We start from the raw sequence: 19810 nt of genomic DNA, 5'->3' as shown, positions 1-19810 counted from the left end.
AGAGGGGAGAAAATGAACAGGAAAAAAATCATAGACCTCCCAAATCTTGGGTAAGCAATATAGAGATATTAATTTGCTCTTTTTGCCTGTCTGTCCCCAAGCCAGGCATTCTGGTTGTAACTGTTCGATCATTCAAGGATGCTATGAAACAGATACTATTATTGTTACCATTTTACAGTTGGAGAAATTGAGATGCTAGTAAGTGGTAGAATTGGAATTTGATTCTAAACAGTTTGATTCTAGAGCCTATATATTTTATCCAGCATGGCGTATAAAACCTCCCTTTTGCTTCTTCGTTCTTTCAAAAGAATGATGTTTGAAATACGAAGAGTAGAACATACATCAATAAGTGGAAATGGGAGCCCAAGAGGGAAGAGGTGATGGTAAGAAACACTTCAGCACTTCAAAGGAAATCATGTCTTCTGGACTGGAAGAAATCTCAACGTACTGGTGAATATACAGAAGGCTGCTAAACATGTTATGATTTCGAAGCACTATGGAGGAATGAGAGTCTGAAAGACTGGAGATGGGCTATTTTTCTAAAAGGTAAGAAGAGCATGACAGCCACATTTGGCATCACTTGTAAGCACCTAGATATGACAGTGCTGATCCCTGGGACCCAAAACGAGCTCAGTAAGATTTAGTTGTTGACACACGTCATTTCCTAACAGGCTGTTGTATAAGTGGATTTTTGTACACAATAAAGAAATATGGCTGGATGCAAAATTAGTTATTTTCATGGAGGTTGATATGACTTTACCCTGATGTTTGATGAATGCCAACCTGGAGAGATTTCATGGAAAAATATAAGAGTTGGCCTTCAACTCTTTGGCTAGCACTTTTATTCACCCGTTGGATGAAAATTTTGATGTCTCGGCCAATACAAAGGAAAGATAACATCAAGTGGAGGGGCACAAAATATTGGGTGAGAGGGATCCCAAAACATCTTACCTGTCTGGACCATTAGACTGACTTGAATGAGAGGTAGTTGAATAGGAATGAATACAAGGCCTTTTATTCCAAAGTCCTAGTCAACTTCTTCCATGTCGACTTGGCAGAAGTGCTATCAGTAGAAGTAGAATGTGCGCTACACTTGTAATTTAAAATTTTCTAATAGCCACATTGTTTTAAAGTAAAAAGAACAGAAAAGCATCAGGTGAGTTTTAATAATGTATTTTTAAATTTATTTTACCCAATATATTCACAGGACTATCATTTCAACACATAATCAATATGTAAAATTATTTTTGAAATAATTTACTTTTTTTTTTTTTTTTTACTAAGTCTCCAAAATCTAGAGTGTATTTTATACTTATAGCACTTCTCAATTCACAATAGCCACACATTTTAAGGGCTCAGGAGCCACATATGGCCATGTATTAGATAATGCAGCTTCGGAGGGATTTTATTGACACTCAGTTCTGTGACCAGGATGCCCTCCAATTATGTCATTCTCAGGTTGGCTGCATTAATAGAGAAAATATGCCTAAAATTATACCACTCATAAGTTTTTGTTTGTTTGTTTTTTGTTTTGTTTTTAGTGAAAAGAGAAAGGGTCTGGGTTCTTTGACATATAATCACTGTGGAAAGTGTATTGGTGCCCATTGCTTGTGACCTGTATTTAATCCTTAATCCTTACTCATAGGTTCTTGTACAATTTCAGTGACTGAAACACTTTTTTTTTCAAAGTAAATATTTACCCAACTGCTTTCTTCTCTGCATATCTCCTTAAATATGCCTTTTTTTTTGTTCAGGGTAGATGTCGTTACTAGAGCTAGTAGCAGCTTTTTATTTTTTTTTTCTAATTACAACCAGTGCAACTTTTTAAATTGGATTTAAGTTCCCATATCTGTTTCCTTTTTCGAAAACAGTGATTTCTGAACACCAACACCCATGGAGGCTTTAGAAATCTGGAAACCTAACCAATAGTGAATGCAGCTGAGGACCAGCAAATAATCATAAGTATATATAACAAAATAGTTGTTAGAAATGCACAAAAACTCACATAAAATATATAGCACCCTTCATTATTCCCTTTTTGCAGATGAGAAAACCGAGGTTTGGAGAGGTTAACTGGCTCGCCAGTGTCACAGAGTTGGAGTCTGATCTCAGGCCAACATCTTTTGTACTTCATCACATATCTTGCTGGAATGACATTTTTCCTTGCAGGACTAAAGACACTATTATCTGTTCACACACTATCGCTACCTAGAATCCTTCTTCCATAGTAGTTATTTTCTCTGAGTAGAATTCCTGAATACATGGCAATTGAGAATACATTCTCTGGAGCAGACTGCTTGGGTTTCAATGCTGGTCCTACCACTTGTAAGCTGAGATATAACTCAATTTTCTCATCTATAATTTCAAGGTAACAGTCCCTGTTCCATAGAGATGAACTCATCCATATAAAGCACTTGAACAGAAACTGGCCCATAGTAAGCATATTTTACTTAGTAGGACAAGTTTTTACAGTCCTTCGCTTGAAAACTCTGTAATAGAGGCTTCTAGCTTGAAGGGAACATTCATATTGACTACCACATCCTCCTGAGCCTAGGAACCCCTGCTGCAGCATTCCTGGACAGACAGATGTCTGTAGACCACTTCGTAGGGAGCTTGCTGCCTCAGGGACTACCACTCCATTTTTGGACAGTACTAACTTCTGGGGAGGCAGTTGTACCACACAGTAAAAAGTTGGGGCTTTAGAGCCTGGTTTTCTGACCTTTCTTCTCATTATCTCCATCCCTGACACCACCCTGTTACTGTTTTTTTGCGTGTTTTTTTTTTATTGTTGTTGTTGCTTTTTATTACAAGCAAATATGTGACTTTGATATAAATCTTTCTATATTACAGTGTGCTTCTGAGAAAGCACTTAGAGTAAACTGGAGCTCACAGAGTCAAATGATAAAAGAATACTCTTTTCAACTCATTAAATCATGGTAGTCTGGACCATGGATAAATAGAAATGACGAAGCCTAAATAACATTATTTGCAGCAAGAGCATTATCTCTATGGGGTCTTTTTAGCAGACTAGTAACTCTAGCTTAGTGTGAGACTGACTCTTGGAGGAAGGGATTAACAAGTGCAAATAATGATCAAAAGCTCTCCTGGGCTAAGATATGTAAGGGAAATGATTATTTCTACGAAATGCTCCACTAGGGCAACTCAGTACATAATGAATGTTGAATGTACAAAGTCCACTAAACTGACATATGTATTTATGTGGTTTCATTTGATTTCATTTCATTTTTCAGCATTTCAAATAAGCCTTTTAATTTTCTTTTCCTTCACAAGTGAACACAGGCTGGAACTACTCAAGTCCAAAAGTGTCTGATTGAGGTTAAAGGTGTGCTGCTTTTTATCTTGTTATTAACTGTTCTAAATTGATAAAATTTCCATTTTTCTCCTTTTCTGCTCATTTTTGCAAAATGAAAAAATGCAATGAAATGGCAAGTAGTAACATCAGCAGCTGCATAACCAAAGGTGGAAGTGCTGCTGGAACTATTTTGATAGCTGGAAGGCAGCTCCACAAACATTGCAATAGAAATTGTTCAGCAGCATTGAAACACTCGTTAGCTGAGGCAAGAAGTCCAAAGGTATAAAAAAGGAAAGTGTGATGTGACTGTATAATGTAGAAAAGTGAAGGAGGTTGAAAAGTCAAATATAACTCAAGTCATGTACCATCTGAATTAGGTGCTGCTGGGAGAGGCAGATGTAATTTGCAGATCTACTTTATATTATTTTTCCAGAGCCGGTGGAAATCCTGGTTCCTAATGCAAACCGAATGTTGTTTTATTATTAAAAAAACTGAGATCAGATATATGAAAGTGCCTTCTAAACAGTAAAGTTTCCATGTCAGATTTTATTATTCTCAAATTAAATGAGGAAATATACTTTATCAAGGACAACTAGATCTTTGTGTAACCTTGATTCATCTACCTCAATCTCTATTCAGTTTCTTCAAGCTCCTTTCTAGAAGATTGGCATGGGGATCTTTATTACTCTTTTGCAGGTCTGTACATCTATCTTGCTTGATGGGTAAACAACCCATCTCACGAGAACCAAGGAGGGAAACTGGCAAAGGGAAAATGACCAAAATGGAGATGGAAAAGACAGAAGTATAGCTAAACCAACAAGAAACAGGAGTCAAGAAAAAATAACAACAAAATATATTTAAAAACAGACTTCTCCAATTGGCATTTGAATGACAGAGCTACCAATTAACTCCAACCCTTTCTATTGTGTTTCCTTTGCTCCTGGAGTCCTCTTGCAGCTTTAGTTCTTGAAACTCAGGCGGCAGCACCAGACATTAAATCCCCAAAGGGAGAGGTATTATTAAACCTTTTGCTGGTCATTCTTTTCTGAACAAAATGGACAAATTCTTAAGCCCTCTTATTCATTTCATGACGATCATTAGAAGAAAAAAACTAAGCCAAACTTGCATTTGGAAATAAAAACAAAACACACACCAAAAAAACCCCTGAAGATAATAAATATCGCTGATTCACTTATTTTAAACAAAGTCCAATTTTATTCACTCTTAATATCCTTGCAGTCCATTGTATACCTTCTGCACTGATCCCTGTTTCAATAGCTGTTTGATACCTGAGGAAAGAATGAACAAATGACTCCATTAAACAATGTGACTTCCCTAGAGTTTAAATAGCATGTTTCATGGGAGGCTCACAAAAAGTTTTATAACAACCACAGATTTGAATTAAATAACCACCAATGTCCACATGTTCATTGCATGTGAATACCCCCACACATGCGCATGTACATCCAAGATGATCCTTTGTTTTTCTGTCTCTCAGGCACACACACCGTACACATCCCATAAAAGCCTATGAGAAGAGGCAACTGAAATGGAATGCAAGTACTTCACTGTCTTCCATTACTTGGTCTTTGTCCTCTTTTAAGTTTGACCTCTTTCACCTTCTTTTTATTTAGGACCCACCAATTAGGCCCTCTTCTCAACCAGTCATTGCAGACATTACCCCGAAGACTCTGATTCTTCCAATGTACCCCATCTCTCCTTTTATAGTTTGGTCCAGCTCATTTAAGTGACTCTGTTTCACATCCACACACCCACACAACCTCTCTCCCTAGGTTTCAAAGCCCAGCTTATACAGCCTTTTGTAACACAACAACAGAAGGATTTTCAGTATTGCCTTTACAGAAAGGTAAGTTTATTCCCAGTCTGTGTTCACTAATGTTCACTGATGTCTGAAGTCACTGGAGGGTTTGTTTTTATTGTTTGTCCTCTTTAACTACCTGTTCTCACACTCACATACAACACACACATACACACACACAATCTATCTCTCTCTTTCACACGCATTATACCCCTCACCTTCTCTTGCTTCCTCTGTTAACTGTTCTTTTGGAAAATCCACATCAAAAGTGATGATCAAAGAGCCTTTGATGTTGTTGTTGTCGAAGTTCGGGAGCCCTTCCCCTTTCTTCCATAGCTTGGCTCCCGGTCTTGTGATCTTATCCCGGGAAATATGTACCTGAAAAGCCAAAGAAAATGGACTGGAGCAGGACTGGTACTCCTGAAGTACGATACCGGCTTCTAGTGAACTCTAGTGCCCAAAGCTCATGTGACAGCTCAGAGGAGCAGCAAGGATAAAGGGGTGAGGGGAACTCATTAGGATACTACAAGTCAAAGAAAGAGAAGGCCTTTAAAAGAAAAAGGAAAACCAAACACACAAATAAGCAAAACAGTAAGGCTCTGCCAATGGAGACTGTAAGGGCAAGGCCGCCAGGGGCTGCGCGCAATCAGCTCTTGAGTAGCGGAAACATCTGTGACTCAGTTACTAGCAGACGTTCAACAGCAGAATGAGGAGAGGAAGCAGAACAAAGACTGAGAAAGGAGTCCCCATGGCTCTAAATGATTGAAGGGGCTGAAATAATCTTACGGCCACCCACGTGAAAGCTTTAAGAGAAGAGGAAGCAGGAAAATTGGTTTGTTTACCTTGTGACCATCCAAGTGAGTGATATCCATATCGAAGCCCACCAGAGACTCAACCAGTGAGATTGTCACGTTTGTGTATAAATCATCTCCTCTCCTTTCAAATATTGGGTGCCTAAAATCAGATCAAGGCAAAAATCATTAACTTCCACCTTCCTGTGAAAAGAATTCAAAAAGTTTTTAGAATACCTTGGAAAAGGATGAATATCATTTTTTTAAACAATAAGTATTTATTAGACCACTCCTTTATGTGTAGTACTGATCAAGACTACACAGGTATGTAAGATTTATTAAACTCTACTATTAAGGAACGTACAATCAGCAGAAGCCAAAGATGTAAATATAAAACTATAAGTGCTAGATTATGGAAAAGAGAGAAAGACAGGAATGGGTCTGGAAAGGTTTCCAGAGCTGAGCTGAGCAGGCCAGGTCAGCTCTAGAGATGTAGATAAGGTAGACACAGGCGGGGATGGGGATAGGGAGAAAGGGAATTCTGGCAAAGACAAGGACTTGAGAAAGTACCAGGTTTACTCAAGGAAGAGTACATATTCCAGTTTCTCTGGGAAGCAATGAGAAAGACAAGGTAGGTAAGGAAAGCTGGGGAAATGATTACTGAGATTAAAGAGTGTTATGAGGGAAAAGTCCTAAGTGGTGGGGGCCCATTTCTCCATGTTTAGGTGGGAACCTTGTCTCGAAGAATTCTTAGAAGCAGGGGTACCACTGGTTTCCAAAGTGGTAACAAGAGAGAAATAAATAAGACTGAGTCCCAAAATTCTTGTCTGAGCAGCACTTCATGGTGAAGAGAAGCCAACAAGATAAGAGCTCTCTCTGCACAGAAGCTGCATATTACGTAATACTGGGCCCTTTTTATGGAGAGAGCTCTCATTCTTGTATGGAGCCACATTTTCTGTTAAAATATCAGGTCTTCTTGATTTCCCATTATTGTTTGCCTCTCACTTACAACTCACTTATCAATTCTTTCCTGCCAACATCTTTTGGATTTGTAAGTCCTGAGCAAATAAACAACAGGGCTCAATCTTAGGCCCCAACCCCAAATTTTCAGTATTATAGAGTTACAAATAATCATTTAGGCATGACACAGAAGGAAAGGTCTGTGAGTGCCCTGGTGGTTACCCATATTTCTATCATCTGACTCACAGAAAAGCAGGGGCTAAAGAGAAGTCCTCTAAAATTAGATTACTTACTTGACAACTTTGATTCGGAACCGTAAGTCTCCTGGTTCTCCATCCACATGAGGTTCACCTAGTCAGAACAGATTACAACAGACTGTGAACCATACAAGTCGAACACTGGAAATCTATTTGGCAGTTGGGAGTATTTTAAAGCCATTACCTAAGGTGCTATCAAGTCTATCTATGAGAGCATTGTCTCTACCTGGTTATATCAAGTGTCTCATTATTAGTGAAGGTCACTTGTGCCTCAGGCACAGCAATAAATAACTTGACCTATTTTCTAAAAAAAAAATGATTTGTTGATTTCCTGAACCTGAAGTCTTAAAGCTTCTTTTCTTTTAGGTCTTCATGGTGAAAATCTTTTAGATTTTAAATTTAACCCCAAAGGTGAGATCTGAGAACATCCTAATTAATGCAAATTAGAAGTACATACCTTCTTTCATTGCTGAGTTAAAATTAATCCATTAAGGTCTTAACGCGCTAAATTTTGATATAACTTTGGTCACTTGACAGTAATTTTTGCCACGATATCCAAAAGATAAACAGTAACGCTAGTGCTTAAGGTGATCAACTCTGATGGTCATACCAGATTTTCTGTATCGCATAACTGACTGAAGATAGTCAGAAATGACATGTGCATTTACTATGTGGCCATAAGTGGGGGTGGGAGGTATTCACAAGCAAGCAGAGAGCGGAAAGTTATAACAATAAAATATCAATATCAATTTCTCACCTTCTCCAATAAAGGGGTACTCCATGCCGTCTCTCACCCCAGGCTCTATTTCTACCTCCAGTGTTCGTTCTTCATTCACTAGTCTGAGACAGAATTGAAAATGAAAAAACTAAGACTACAAAGCAAACCCCAGATGCAGATAATTAAAGTTTTACCTATTCTATCAGAGCTTTTTCTTGGAAGACTATCCTGTATCTTTAGTTGACAAAGCCATGTGGTATTTACTTACATCTACATGCCAAAAACCAGAACAAAGCTACTATAAATATTACATAATCATTTAATTGCGACCTCCAAAAAAGCCTGCAGTAGACGGATTACTTTGAAGTGCGTGATCCATAATAGAGAAAACTCAAATTTATACACATTTGCGCCTGGAAAGACAGTGTCTTGTTTATCAGGAATCTAGCAGGAGAGTTCATTCTATCTGATTTTTTTCCTGATCCCACAAATACTAACTTGGTTTCGATATATATAATTTAAGTTTCAATTAAATAGTTGTGTTTTTAACATAATCAGTAAATGGTACTTCTCTAATTTGAAATGTCAACTGGACATATAAGATTGCTCTTATATTCCAAGTAGAAAAATCGAAACATCAACATTTGTTAAGTATATTCAGAGATAAAGGGCATTGCTTATTGGTTCAGAAACATAAAGGGAGATATTTAGTAGAATGCCATTGTAAATATATTAATATGTACCTTTGCTCTATCCTATGGTAGAACATGACAGAGAGAGGAGTGAGGGGAAGGAAGGAAAAAAATCTGGGAAAGGATTGTTAGCATTTTATTAGAAAATGAGATGATTAAAGTGTCTCTTGGTAAAACAAAGATAGTGCTTTCACGTACTTGACATTAGGACACTCATCGCAGACCACCTCCTGGGTCATCTGGAAGCGCCCTGGGCCCAGCTGGGTGGTCCGCATCTCTTGCCGACAGTTGCATTTTCGTTTTCCAGGAGCCTGCCTTGCAACAGGTTTGTTCCTAACTACCTAAGAAGTGCATAAACAATATCAGCTTCCCACTCACACAAAACAGCCTTTGGTTTTTTCAAGTGATCAGGGCTCTGCACATGTGCCAAGGCTGGGACTCCCCTTTCCCTGGCAAGCTATCGCTCAGGGGCCCTAAGGCTAATGTAAGTCTTTGACGAGTTACAGAGCAGCCCCAATGCAAAAATGAAACATAGAGATAATTATATGACTCCAGTTCTAAAGTTGGAGAAGAGAGAGGGGAGTAAGAAAGAAGAGAACTGAAAAATACTGTGTATGATATTAGCATTTCTAAGCCTCAGTTCAATACTGAGTTAAAGTAGTTCACAGCATTATTGTCTTTTAGAAATCTGAGCTGTGCAAACCATAACCCCTGAAGAACTACAGCCTTCAAAAGCTGGTTTGTGGCTACCACCAGAGGATGAGTTATAATTAACCTAATGAAAACACTTCCCTGTTTCAGACAATTCAGTCTAGGACTGTTTCCAGTGCTGTCTCAATTCAGAAACTTTAATAAGTAGAAGAGGCACAATGATCATTTCTTTGTAGTTGATTGCAATCAAACATTCTGATCCCTCCAAGTATGTGGAAACTAATTTACATAGAGAAATGCACTCTTGTTTTTACCTGTTTAATTAGTTAAACACCTAATCACAAACCATGTGCTTACGCAGCAGCATGAAACAAATGCTTGGAGAAAAATCCCCGAAAGCCTACCAACATGAAAGCCCAGGTTAACAGAATAAATAACAATAACAGCAAATGCTTATAACACTTACTATGTGCCAAGTAATTCTCTAATCACTTTTACATAAATGAACTCATTTAATCCTCACAACGACCTTATGAGGTAGATACTGTTATTACCTCCATTTTAGAGGAAGTAATGAAAGCACAGAAAGATTCAGTAACACGATTAAGGTCACATAAGTAACATATGGCAGAGTTAGGATTCAAAACCAGGGAGTTTAGCTCCAAAGTCCATGCTTTTAACTACTATGTTCTCTCAAGATAATTTTTTCTTAAAAAAGAATTTACTATTGGGTCATTTAAATAGCAAGATCACTTACATTCTTTACAATAATTAGACTGAAAAAGAATTTCTTTAGAAACACACTAACCGCAAAAAGTGATATGCACTGTGCATTAGCCAGAACTTCAAACAAGAAGTCTGGTAGGGAACATGGGAGTTAATTACGCTCACCTCTTCTCTACCACTTGAACAACCTATCCTGCATCTGAAGGAGAGATGGCCTACATATTTTGAATGCCCTTTACTCTCATTCTTCAGACTGAACAACACTATTACAAGCCAGTTGCATCTTCCGTAAGTCTAGTCCTTCTCTTCCAACTATTCAGAGCCACAATTAAGAAGAAAGTGCTTCTTGTCAAGATGGCACATATGCACAGGCGACCAGCTATCTCTTCCAAAATCCTGGAAAAACTAGGAAACAATAATGGTAACAACACCTGTGAGAAAACTCCTGACACAGAAGGCTGTATTGAACTGGTATGTGTATTGGGGCAACAGTAGCTATCAGGGGCAGTGAGAGGATCTGGAAAAAAGCAGTTGAGGTTCTGGACAAGACTGTCTCACCCCTCTCCCCAGAAAACAACAAACACCAGACACAAAACAAAAACACAAACATTGCATGAAAACAAATAAAATACAGTTAAACCACTAGGTAAGGGCTTGCCCTAATACACTCTACAATGGAAAGAGAGGCGCCAATGGTGAGGAAGGGAGGAGGACATGAGCTCAAAGGCCAAAACAGCTAGAGGTAGGAAAACTCCAATGATCCACCCCCCGCCCCCAAGACAAAATACTGGCTACCAAATGTATTTTAAACAAATTGTACTGGAAAAGACAATCTAAGAAATTAAAATAAGCATGGTATACTTAAGAAAGTAAGAGAAGACATTAGCAAAATGAAATAGAGTAAGAATTAATGTAAGAATCAAGTAGAAATATTATGTACAAAAATGGGTTGAAATAAAAACACAGCTGATGGGTATTATTAGAATAGATATAACTGAAGATTGAAACAGTGAGCTAGAAGACCATGAGGCACTCTCCTAGAAGTAGGAAAGGATAAAGAAGTAAAAAGAAAGAAAAAAAGAAAACACTGATAAATCTGACCACATTAAAATCAATTATTTCTGTTCATTTAAATATTCAATATAATGAAAAGACAAGTTATAAACTAAAAGAATATACTTGTATCACATATAGTCAGCAAAGCATTAGTAGTACAAATAAACTTTTCTTAGACATCGATAAGGGCAAAAGACTAAAAGGGCATTTTATGAGATGAAACGAATATGGCCAATAAAGATATGAAATACTTATCCTAATTATTAATCAAAAATGCAAATTAAGGCCATAATAACATTTTATAACCATTTAATGAGTAAAAATTGAGAAGTCTAATAATTCAAAGTATTGGAGAAGTGGGCAGATCTGTAAGATCTTTTATAAACTGCTGGTGGAAGTACTGGTACCAATCAATTGAAAAAACAACACAGTATTATACTGTACAAATGAATACTGGGTCATATTACCCAGCAATTCCACTCTTACATATATTTACCCAAGAGAAATGTCTGCTCATTGTACCTGGATATATATACAAGAATGTTCATAAAAGCACTATTTGGAATTTAAAAAAAACTGGTTGTAACCTATCTGTCTATTTATACATTGTGGTCACAGTGAAATTCTATTCAGCAGAATTATAGCTATAAGCATCAACATGGATGAATCTGGGTAACATAACATGAATGAAAAAAGCCAGTCTCAGAAGGTAATGCACTATGTGACACCATTTTTACAAAGTCAAAAATGACAAAAAAAAAAAAAAAAAACCAATATATTATTCAGGTATTCATACATATGTGATAAAACAAGCAAGAATGGCAAGGGAATAATAAAGACAAAATTCAAGACAGTAGCTACCTCTGAAAGGAGGCAGGGGACCAGAACAGGGAAGCTGCATGTAGGCAGATATAAGTGGTGGTATTGTTTTATTTAGTTCTTGGGCTAGGTGATGAGTTCTTGAAACAACAGTGTCTCATGAACCAAGGATTATGATTAATTCAATTCTACACATGTGGTCACTCTCCCCACACCCTAAAAGACAGAGAAGGTACCTAGAAACATCTTGTTTTTAGTCAAAAGCACTACTTCTGGCAGTCAATATGAACAGCTGTTATTGTTAGAACTTACTTCCACAAAATTTCCCGCATATACTTCTTCCAAAGTAACTTCTAGATCTACAATAATATCACTTCCTCTTGGAATATTTCTGTCTTGCTGACGAGGGGTTCCTCCAAACATGAAACCAAAATCTCCAAAGAAGCTGTAGATAAATGTAAAATATCAGGAAAAAAATCAGAGTTCATGCCTTAAATTAGTTTTCTTTACATTCATAAAACATTGTGTCTTACAATGTATTGTGTAAACCTAAAAGACATTTTTAACACACTGGAGTCACATATCACACACAATTTTTAATTTATACAATATCAACTATATTGCCCCCACCACAAAAAAAATTTACTTTGTAATACAGTGTTGTCCAGAAATGTAGTACAGTGCATATATATAGTATACCAATGAATTCAGTAAATTCATTCAGTGAATTGGGTTTAAGCAATGAAATAATGTTTTAATACTGAGGAGTAACAGAATATAATGGACTTATTGAGAAAGCGTATAATATATATAGACCATGTAATACTGAACCCAATGGTAATTTTGAACATTTGCAGTATTAAGTTTATATGCTTTTTAGAAACTAACTTTAGTGAAAGCTACTGCTCTGTACAAAAATCTTGAATACATAATTAAATAAAGTTAAAAAAGCATCAGCCTTAGTAAAATTCTAGACCTTAAGGAAAAGAAGTTCTAGTCTCTGTAAGACCAAAATTAATTTTTGTGAGTAACAGAAGCATCACTTTGAGATTAATACGAACAGTGACATTAAACTGTACAAGTGTTCTGATCTTAATGTTAGTTACTGGTGTTACTAAGAAGTCTCAGATTTTACCACAGTGATGATGACAACTATTTAACTTTCCCCTGCCAATCAGTCTTGGTAAATGGATTCCCTGAATCTTAAATAAAAGTAGAAAGGGAAGAGTTGAGGGAAAGGGTATAAACAAAGCTCTTTCTGTTTCTGACGTTCCCAGGTATCATTTCTAACAGGCAAGGAGAACAAGATAACTTCCTAGCAGACGAACTGAAATCAACCCTGGGGGAAAGAAGGATTTCCTAATCATGTTAGTCACATGTCTTTGCAAGTCTTGAAAATCTACTGTCACCCCCAAATATTAATGTATGCAACAGTGATTCTTACTTTTGGAGAAGGTTACAAAATCCTTTGAGAATCTAAAGAAAGCAATAAACCCTCTCCCCAAAGAAATGCATATCCAAACATCTTTTTGTTATAACACTTAAAGCCCTACATTAAGATCTCCTAGTATATGGCATCAGAGCATATGGAACTTCGAATGCTCCACAAGAAGGATTCAAAGAGTGAGAAGGAAGGGTGTTTATATTTCATCCAGTCAGCACTCCCAGAAAGCCATATACTGCAGGAGATAAAGAGCTTCTACTCTAATTCCTTCCCCCAAACCCTTCCCAGTGCTGGTTATCATAATCATCTCTCTAGTTGATAAAATGAAAGAGAGGCAGCTTTGGGCATGGGAGGAGGAATTTCTCTCTCTCTGCTTACAGGAATAACTTTGCTCATTAAATGGTTTGCAGGTTCTAAGACAGTGAGGAGACAAGGTTCCCAAAGTACATCCCCCAGGCCCCAATACTGTGGACCAGATGGACGATACTTTTAGTGCTGTCTTTTCTAAAGCTCTGTGAAAATAGAAGAGTATATTCCCAAAAGGAGGATGATGATTGCTTTTGGACAAGAATCAGGTGAATGGCACTCTTCATCAAAAGCTTCTGAAAAAGGGAGAAAGGATAATTCTTTAATAATCATTAAGTGATCCATTCTTAGGCACTGACACTTTGAGATGGAGAAATTACATACTGTGAAAAAATGTCTCCATGGGAGCTCTGATGACCATCTTTTAATCCCTCTTCACCATAAGCATCATATTGTTTCCGCTTCTCACTATCTGACAGAACCTGGGGACAAAAACCAATGGAAGAAAAGATCATGAGTTTGTAACATTCAGATGTAGTGCATTCATTTTTTTTTTTTAATTCTGATGCTGTGTCTAAAATTTTAGTGGAATTTAGTCCTCATTATATTTCCTTTAGCAGACTAAATTCTTTAATGCATTGTCCATTTTGTAACTTCCGAATGCTCAATTCATGTTTTTAAACGTATCCAAACTCACCTAGTAACATAAAAATCATATCTGAGCTTAACGATGTGGCTATGAAAGTGAGGGCAGTAACAAGAAAGAGGTGAGACGAATTCCTCAGGTTTACCTTCTGTGCAGTTTGACTCCACTGCTTATACTGTTAATCACTATGCTATATTACCTCTCTAAACTATAAAGTAGGATACTACTATGATAGATTGTCATTAGTGCCAGAAACAGTAAATTAGGACAGCTTTAAAATTTGCTCAGCCCTATATGTCCATACCATACCCACTCCTTCCAATATGCACACACAACGAGATTGGCAAATCAAAGGAATCAAATTATAGACCCTCCAGAAAGTTCTTTACAGCTATATTATCATACTTCCTTTTTCATTCTTTGGTGTATATAGAAATCTGTTTTTGGAAGAATGCTGTCTGCCATAAACATGTTTAAGTTCATAACTTCCTGAGTTTGAATTAGAGAATAAAAAGGGACACTGCTCTGTGAAGGTTGCTCAAGGTCAATTTCACAGTTTGAAATGACTTTTTGGTTTTAATGGTTTTAGGAAACTATTACGCTTTCTCAATGGCCCATTCCATACATAACACTAAAAAATGTAAAAAGAAAATAAGCTTCCATAATCTTCAAAATTTCCCTTCCAAAATAAAAGTTTCCTACTTAATCTAAAGTATATGCACACATATAACTTAGAAAATTAGATAATGTACTCTTTCCTTGATATTTTTAAACTATTTAAATAATAGACTGAAGGAGAAAGTTATTGCAAACCTATACTTGTGTTGCTCAGAAAAAGAGAGGCTGGAAGTAGATGGGGCTTGCTGACTCAGCAAGAGAAAGGGAAGATCTGATTGCCATATGTAAATAGGACACAGTTTTGGCTCATGGCCTCAATGATGTATAAGGAGCCACAGCAAAATTTATTAACATTTAAGATATATTAAGAAGAATTTTAAAAATTGAGTATATACTAAAGTGAGTGTTCTTAAAAGCAAAGACAAACGGGTTAGTCCAGAAGTGAAGCCACTGTGATAAACCAAGTGAGAGAAAGGAATATTTTAGGAAGTATTCTAAAAAAGTAGCTACATGGAAAAGCAGCAGAAATGGGCAGTTAACTTAAAAACAATAACAACAACAATAACTCTCATTTCACATTCTGGATTTCCAATATTTTCACTTTCAAGTCTGCTTCTCTGGTCTTGTCTTCACAAACAAATGAACCCTACATTTGATCTATAAGAAATGCCATTTCAAAGCCTCAAAACAAAGACTATTTTTTAGTCAATTTCTATTCGGACATCAGAGACTTCTGTACTAACTCCTCCAAAGTTACACTTAAAATGATCTATTGTCATTTACTTCCCTCCTCACTTTTCTAAGGAATGCAATTTTATTCTATGGTCTTGGAAACTATGTTATTTCTAAAAGAAAAAAAGGTTCTTAATTGATTGGCCAACCAACCCACAGTGTATAGACTAATTAAAATACCAGCGGTGATCCCAGCTCAATAGAGAAGACAAATTTGTGTTCACAAAAGACTCATCAACTTTACAACTCTAATTTCTCTAAGAACTGAAGGCAATCAAGTAAATGATACCAAAAATAAAGAAAAGTTGAACTTGTGATTTAGAAAGGTTCTTAGAGTTAAAGAAACTATAATCTCATGAATGATCTATATATAGCCTGCTTAAGTTCTGACTAAAGAACATGGTAGATTCTTTAAAGAGCATGTTAAATTTCTAACTTCCCTAGAAAATATTTGAGTCCTGGGTTCCTAGCAAACAATGGGGATATTCATGGGAACTACGTGCAAAAATATGGAATCCATATTATCAATAAGAAATAAAATTACATATAATGTAAGAGGGTCCACCAACCCTCTCAAGTTTATTTGTGAGCCCCAGGTTAGAAGTTTTGGTCCTAAAAGATCTCTGAAGGTGCCAAGAGAAGAAAGGGGGACCCCCATTAGTTCTAGGTTTCATCTGGGTATAAATCACTACTTTAGTTCATTCCTTCTGTAATCTAGGAGGCCTTGGGATCCCTTCATTTCACGTTTTTTTCCAATACTAAAATACCTTTCATATTGGGAATGTCTATGGACACCCAACATGGGAGGTAGAATAATAACTGTCATGTTTTATCCTATACCTCTCCTGCATGTTATTTGTGTGGTCCATATGGGCATGTGGATTTGTAATTCTCATTTAGAGTTTGTTCTGTTTCTGGCTCCAGGTCCTGAACTGATTAATTGATGATCAATTTACTTACGAACTTATCAATCTTAATCTCTTTCTTTCATTCATCTTTTCAACATTACTCTCCTTAATAAAACAAATATTACATGAAAAAGGAAGGAAATGACATCTACTAACACTAATTTACAATATAGCATCAAATAATTTCTATTGCCTACTTTTAAAAAGAAGTGACCCAGAGGAAGGGAGTGCTTCCCTGTGTTATGTGGTCTTTTCTTATAGGTTGTACCCATACTTTATCCTTTTTCCTGACTCACCTCATAAGCAGCACCCAGATCCTGAAATTTTTCCTGAGCCCGTGGATCATCAGGGTTCCGGTCAGGATGAAGCTGCAGGGCTAGTTTCCTGTAGGCCTTTTTAATATCCTTTATAGAGGCACTTCGAGGTACCCCCAAGATCTTATAGAAATCTCGCCTGGGTGGAGGGGAGAGGGAGAGGATACTTATTAAAGAGTTATTTGTTACATTTATTTAAAGTAAAATTTTTTCCTTTATATTTAGGTTTGTGTCTGTGCAGAGGCAGGAAAATAAAGGTATACACGTGGCACATACACATAAAAAAGAATGACTAAAAAGAGAACACACCAGAATTTATAATGAGTCTTATATATTGAAGTAATCACACTGAAAGGCTATGTACTTTTTGAGCAATGACAGAATTACTCTAAACATCTGTGTCATTCTTCTTCTAGAACTACCTTCAGTGAAGAAAATCATTTTATTTTATGTTCACACATTATTTTCGACCAATAACTATATAATCAAATTAACTCTCTTCTTTCCATTACTGACTTTAAATGATTTTTGACTGTTTCCAGTGGTCAAATAACAACCTCAAAGGATGGTTTTCTTTATTCAAAATAATTACATCACAAAAATGTTCTAACAGTAGTACTATAAGAATGTTAAAGATGAAATGAAATTAACTTCAGAGGTTAACACAGAGGTTAAGCCAAAACCCAAAGAAGAGCCATGAAGAGAGAATAACACCCATTTGGATGTATGAGTTACGGGTTTTTGTTGTTGTTGTTTTTTCTGAAAAAGAGAGAAAACATCAATCTTGTAGTCATTGCTAGCAGTTATACTAGTTTGTCTAGGTCAAGTATTAATTATAGACAGCTGCAAAAACCCATATGCAGGAGCTATAAATCTCAGCGGCTGCAAATATGCATATGGTATGACCTGGAAATAAGGTAGAGATCCACAGATCTCCTTGCAAGGGACTATGCTGGAACCAAATTAATTATAAAGTAAATATTTGTAAGAAAGGCCTATGGGAAGATACAATATGACTATAATAAACTTTCAGAGCAGGGACTGTACTCATCCCACAGAAGACACAAATAAATATTCATTGAATGAAATGAATAAATAAGCATGCTTACAAAAATCTATTCTTTTTTTCTAGAGTCACTTTAGCCACCAGAAGTTATTCTGAAAATGCACTGTCAACAAAGGGAATGGGAAAGTTGTTCACAACAGACACACTAATGTAGTTGTGATGGTAATTTTATAATGCAGTGGAGATAATACACTGGGGTACCAAGATCCAGGTGATATAAGACAGAACATTTAAAATGTTATTTCATAAGCTTTTAGTCACACTGTAGAAAAATCATTTAACATATAAATTTTAAAAATTATCATCCACAAGGGGATCCATGAGGATTAAACAGGTGCTATATCCTCCCCCCCAAAAAAAATCTACAAAAACTTGAGACAAGAACTAAATAAACTGAAATGTTTGCTAAAATTAATGACAAAAGAGCTAACTGTATAAAGAACATGGCTTACTTAAAATATGCTTAATATAAACATGGTTAAGTAATAGCTCAGAAAAATAATGGGAAAAGACAGCTGGCATAACTCAATATTGATATTACAGTTCTCAAGAGATTCTTTTATGAAAGACTAAATTTTAAAGTCATAGTATTAACAATATTTATACTGACATTTTGTTTAAAACCTTAGGTCTCATGCTTTAGTGTAAAAAGTACAAACAACAAACTAGAAAAACAATAAGGCATTACCTAGAAGTTAAATTTAAAAAAATGTAAGATGTTTCACAAGAAAAAAAGAATGACATTAAAGTTTAAACATATATGCACAGGGAAAAAGCTTTTAAGAGAATAATAAGCATTTAAATTTTAAAGCTCTGCTAGGTAGTACTTCTCCTTTTAGAGCAACCTATTAATTGTTTGAAACTAAGACCTTCCTGCCACCCGCATTCTAAAATATGAGCCTGGTCTATCATATCCTGTGGCCACCAGACTTATAGGATCATGTATCTTAAAGACTGAAAAGATCCTCAAGAGTTCAGGTGGTCCTACTCCTTTCATAAAGGAGGCACACCATTATCTTTATGTTACAGATGTGAATTTCGGTGATTCCTTCAAGGTCACATAATTCATAAGTGGGGAAGAGGCTAGAATCCCAGTCTGCTACTTGTTGGTGAAATGCTCTTCCCGTTCTCAAAAATGTACCATGGAGAGAGACAGTGAGGCATGATGACATCTCAGGTTCGATATCTCAAGAAGCTGGAACGTACAAGGGCTCTCCAAACGGTCTGCTCCCTTAGTTTTATTTTCTTCAGTCCCAGCATGCCTTTCCTACCTGTTCCCACTTCCTCACTCAGCCTGGCACTAACCCACCCACTTTAATGTCAGCTCTCCAATGGCTTGTTGCAGGCTCGACACTGCATCTTCCTCTACTGCATCTCTGTGGCCCCGCTTCGCCTCCCCTCACCCCTCCAACGTCTTTGGCACAGCATGCAACTCCCACTCCGGCCAAAATTGGCTCTACAGGATCTCTAGATCTAAGCCCCTTCTCATTCGCGTCACCCATTGCTCTCCTCTTCACTCCACTTGCTTGGTCCGCACTACCCATCCCTCCGCCCCACCACCTACCTCACCATAGCAATGCCCCCCTCTTCTTCCCTCCAGCCTCGTCCCAGCCAAGACTGACTCAAGAGCTCTGTGCCCCGCGGGTACCCGTTCCTCACCCTGCGATCACGGCCCCGATGAAGTACAACAGCAACAGGCAGAAGGTGCCCAGGTTTTGCGGGGCCATGGTTTCTCTGTGCCAGCCTCTGTGCCGGCCCTTGCCCCACACACTCCTCACAACCTCCGCCTCCGCAGCGTCGGCTCGCCAGCCCACCCGGCCCTGAGAGGCCGCCCTACGCCAAGGTCTCCTACTTGGTCCGGAGCGACAGCTAGCTTGCCCCCTCCTCTGCCAGTCCGGTTCCCGGGAGTCCTCAGTCCCGGTGAGAGAAGCCCCCCAGGAGGTGAGAGCCAATCGCTGCTAGGGACATCACACG

At 37.3% G+C, this 19810-nt stretch overlaps 1 protein-coding gene and 1 long non-coding RNA gene across 2 annotated transcripts in view; one reads left to right on the top strand and one right to left on the bottom strand.

The window, feature by feature from the left end:
- The window catches only part of LOC107505883, a 14995-nt gene extending 10480 nt beyond the window's left edge, over positions 1-4515 (top strand). The window contains exons 2-3 of the long non-coding RNA XR_001595801.2: positions 309-546; positions 4010-4515. This is a non-coding gene — a long non-coding RNA (uncharacterized LOC107505883). The remainder of the gene's footprint in view (positions 1-308; positions 547-4009) is intronic.
- Positions 4144-19775, bottom strand: DNAJB11 (DnaJ heat shock protein family (Hsp40) member B11). Its single transcript, XM_016136253.2, has 10 exons — positions 19496-19775; positions 16753-16909; positions 13937-14034; positions 12115-12247; positions 8749-8891; positions 7898-7980; positions 7177-7234; positions 5975-6086; positions 5351-5510; positions 4144-4602 (listed from the first exon to the last, which is right to left on the bottom strand). Exons 1-10 carry the CDS (start codon positions 19561-19563, stop codon positions 4538-4540), a joined length of 1077 nt encoding a protein of 358 aa, XP_015991739.1. The 5' UTR covers positions 19564-19775; the 3' UTR covers positions 4144-4537.
- Between the last annotated feature and the right edge of the window lie 35 nt (positions 19776-19810).

This window comes from Rousettus aegyptiacus, unplaced genomic scaffold (genome assembly GCF_014176215.1).
Source record: "Rousettus aegyptiacus isolate mRouAeg1 unplaced genomic scaffold, mRouAeg1.p scaffold_m13_p_4, whole genome shotgun sequence".
Classification (NCBI taxonomy): Eukaryota; Metazoa; Chordata; class Mammalia; order Chiroptera; family Pteropodidae; genus Rousettus; species Rousettus aegyptiacus.
Note: the sequence above shows the minus strand (reverse complement) of the source record. Positions and strands in the feature narration are given on the sequence as shown.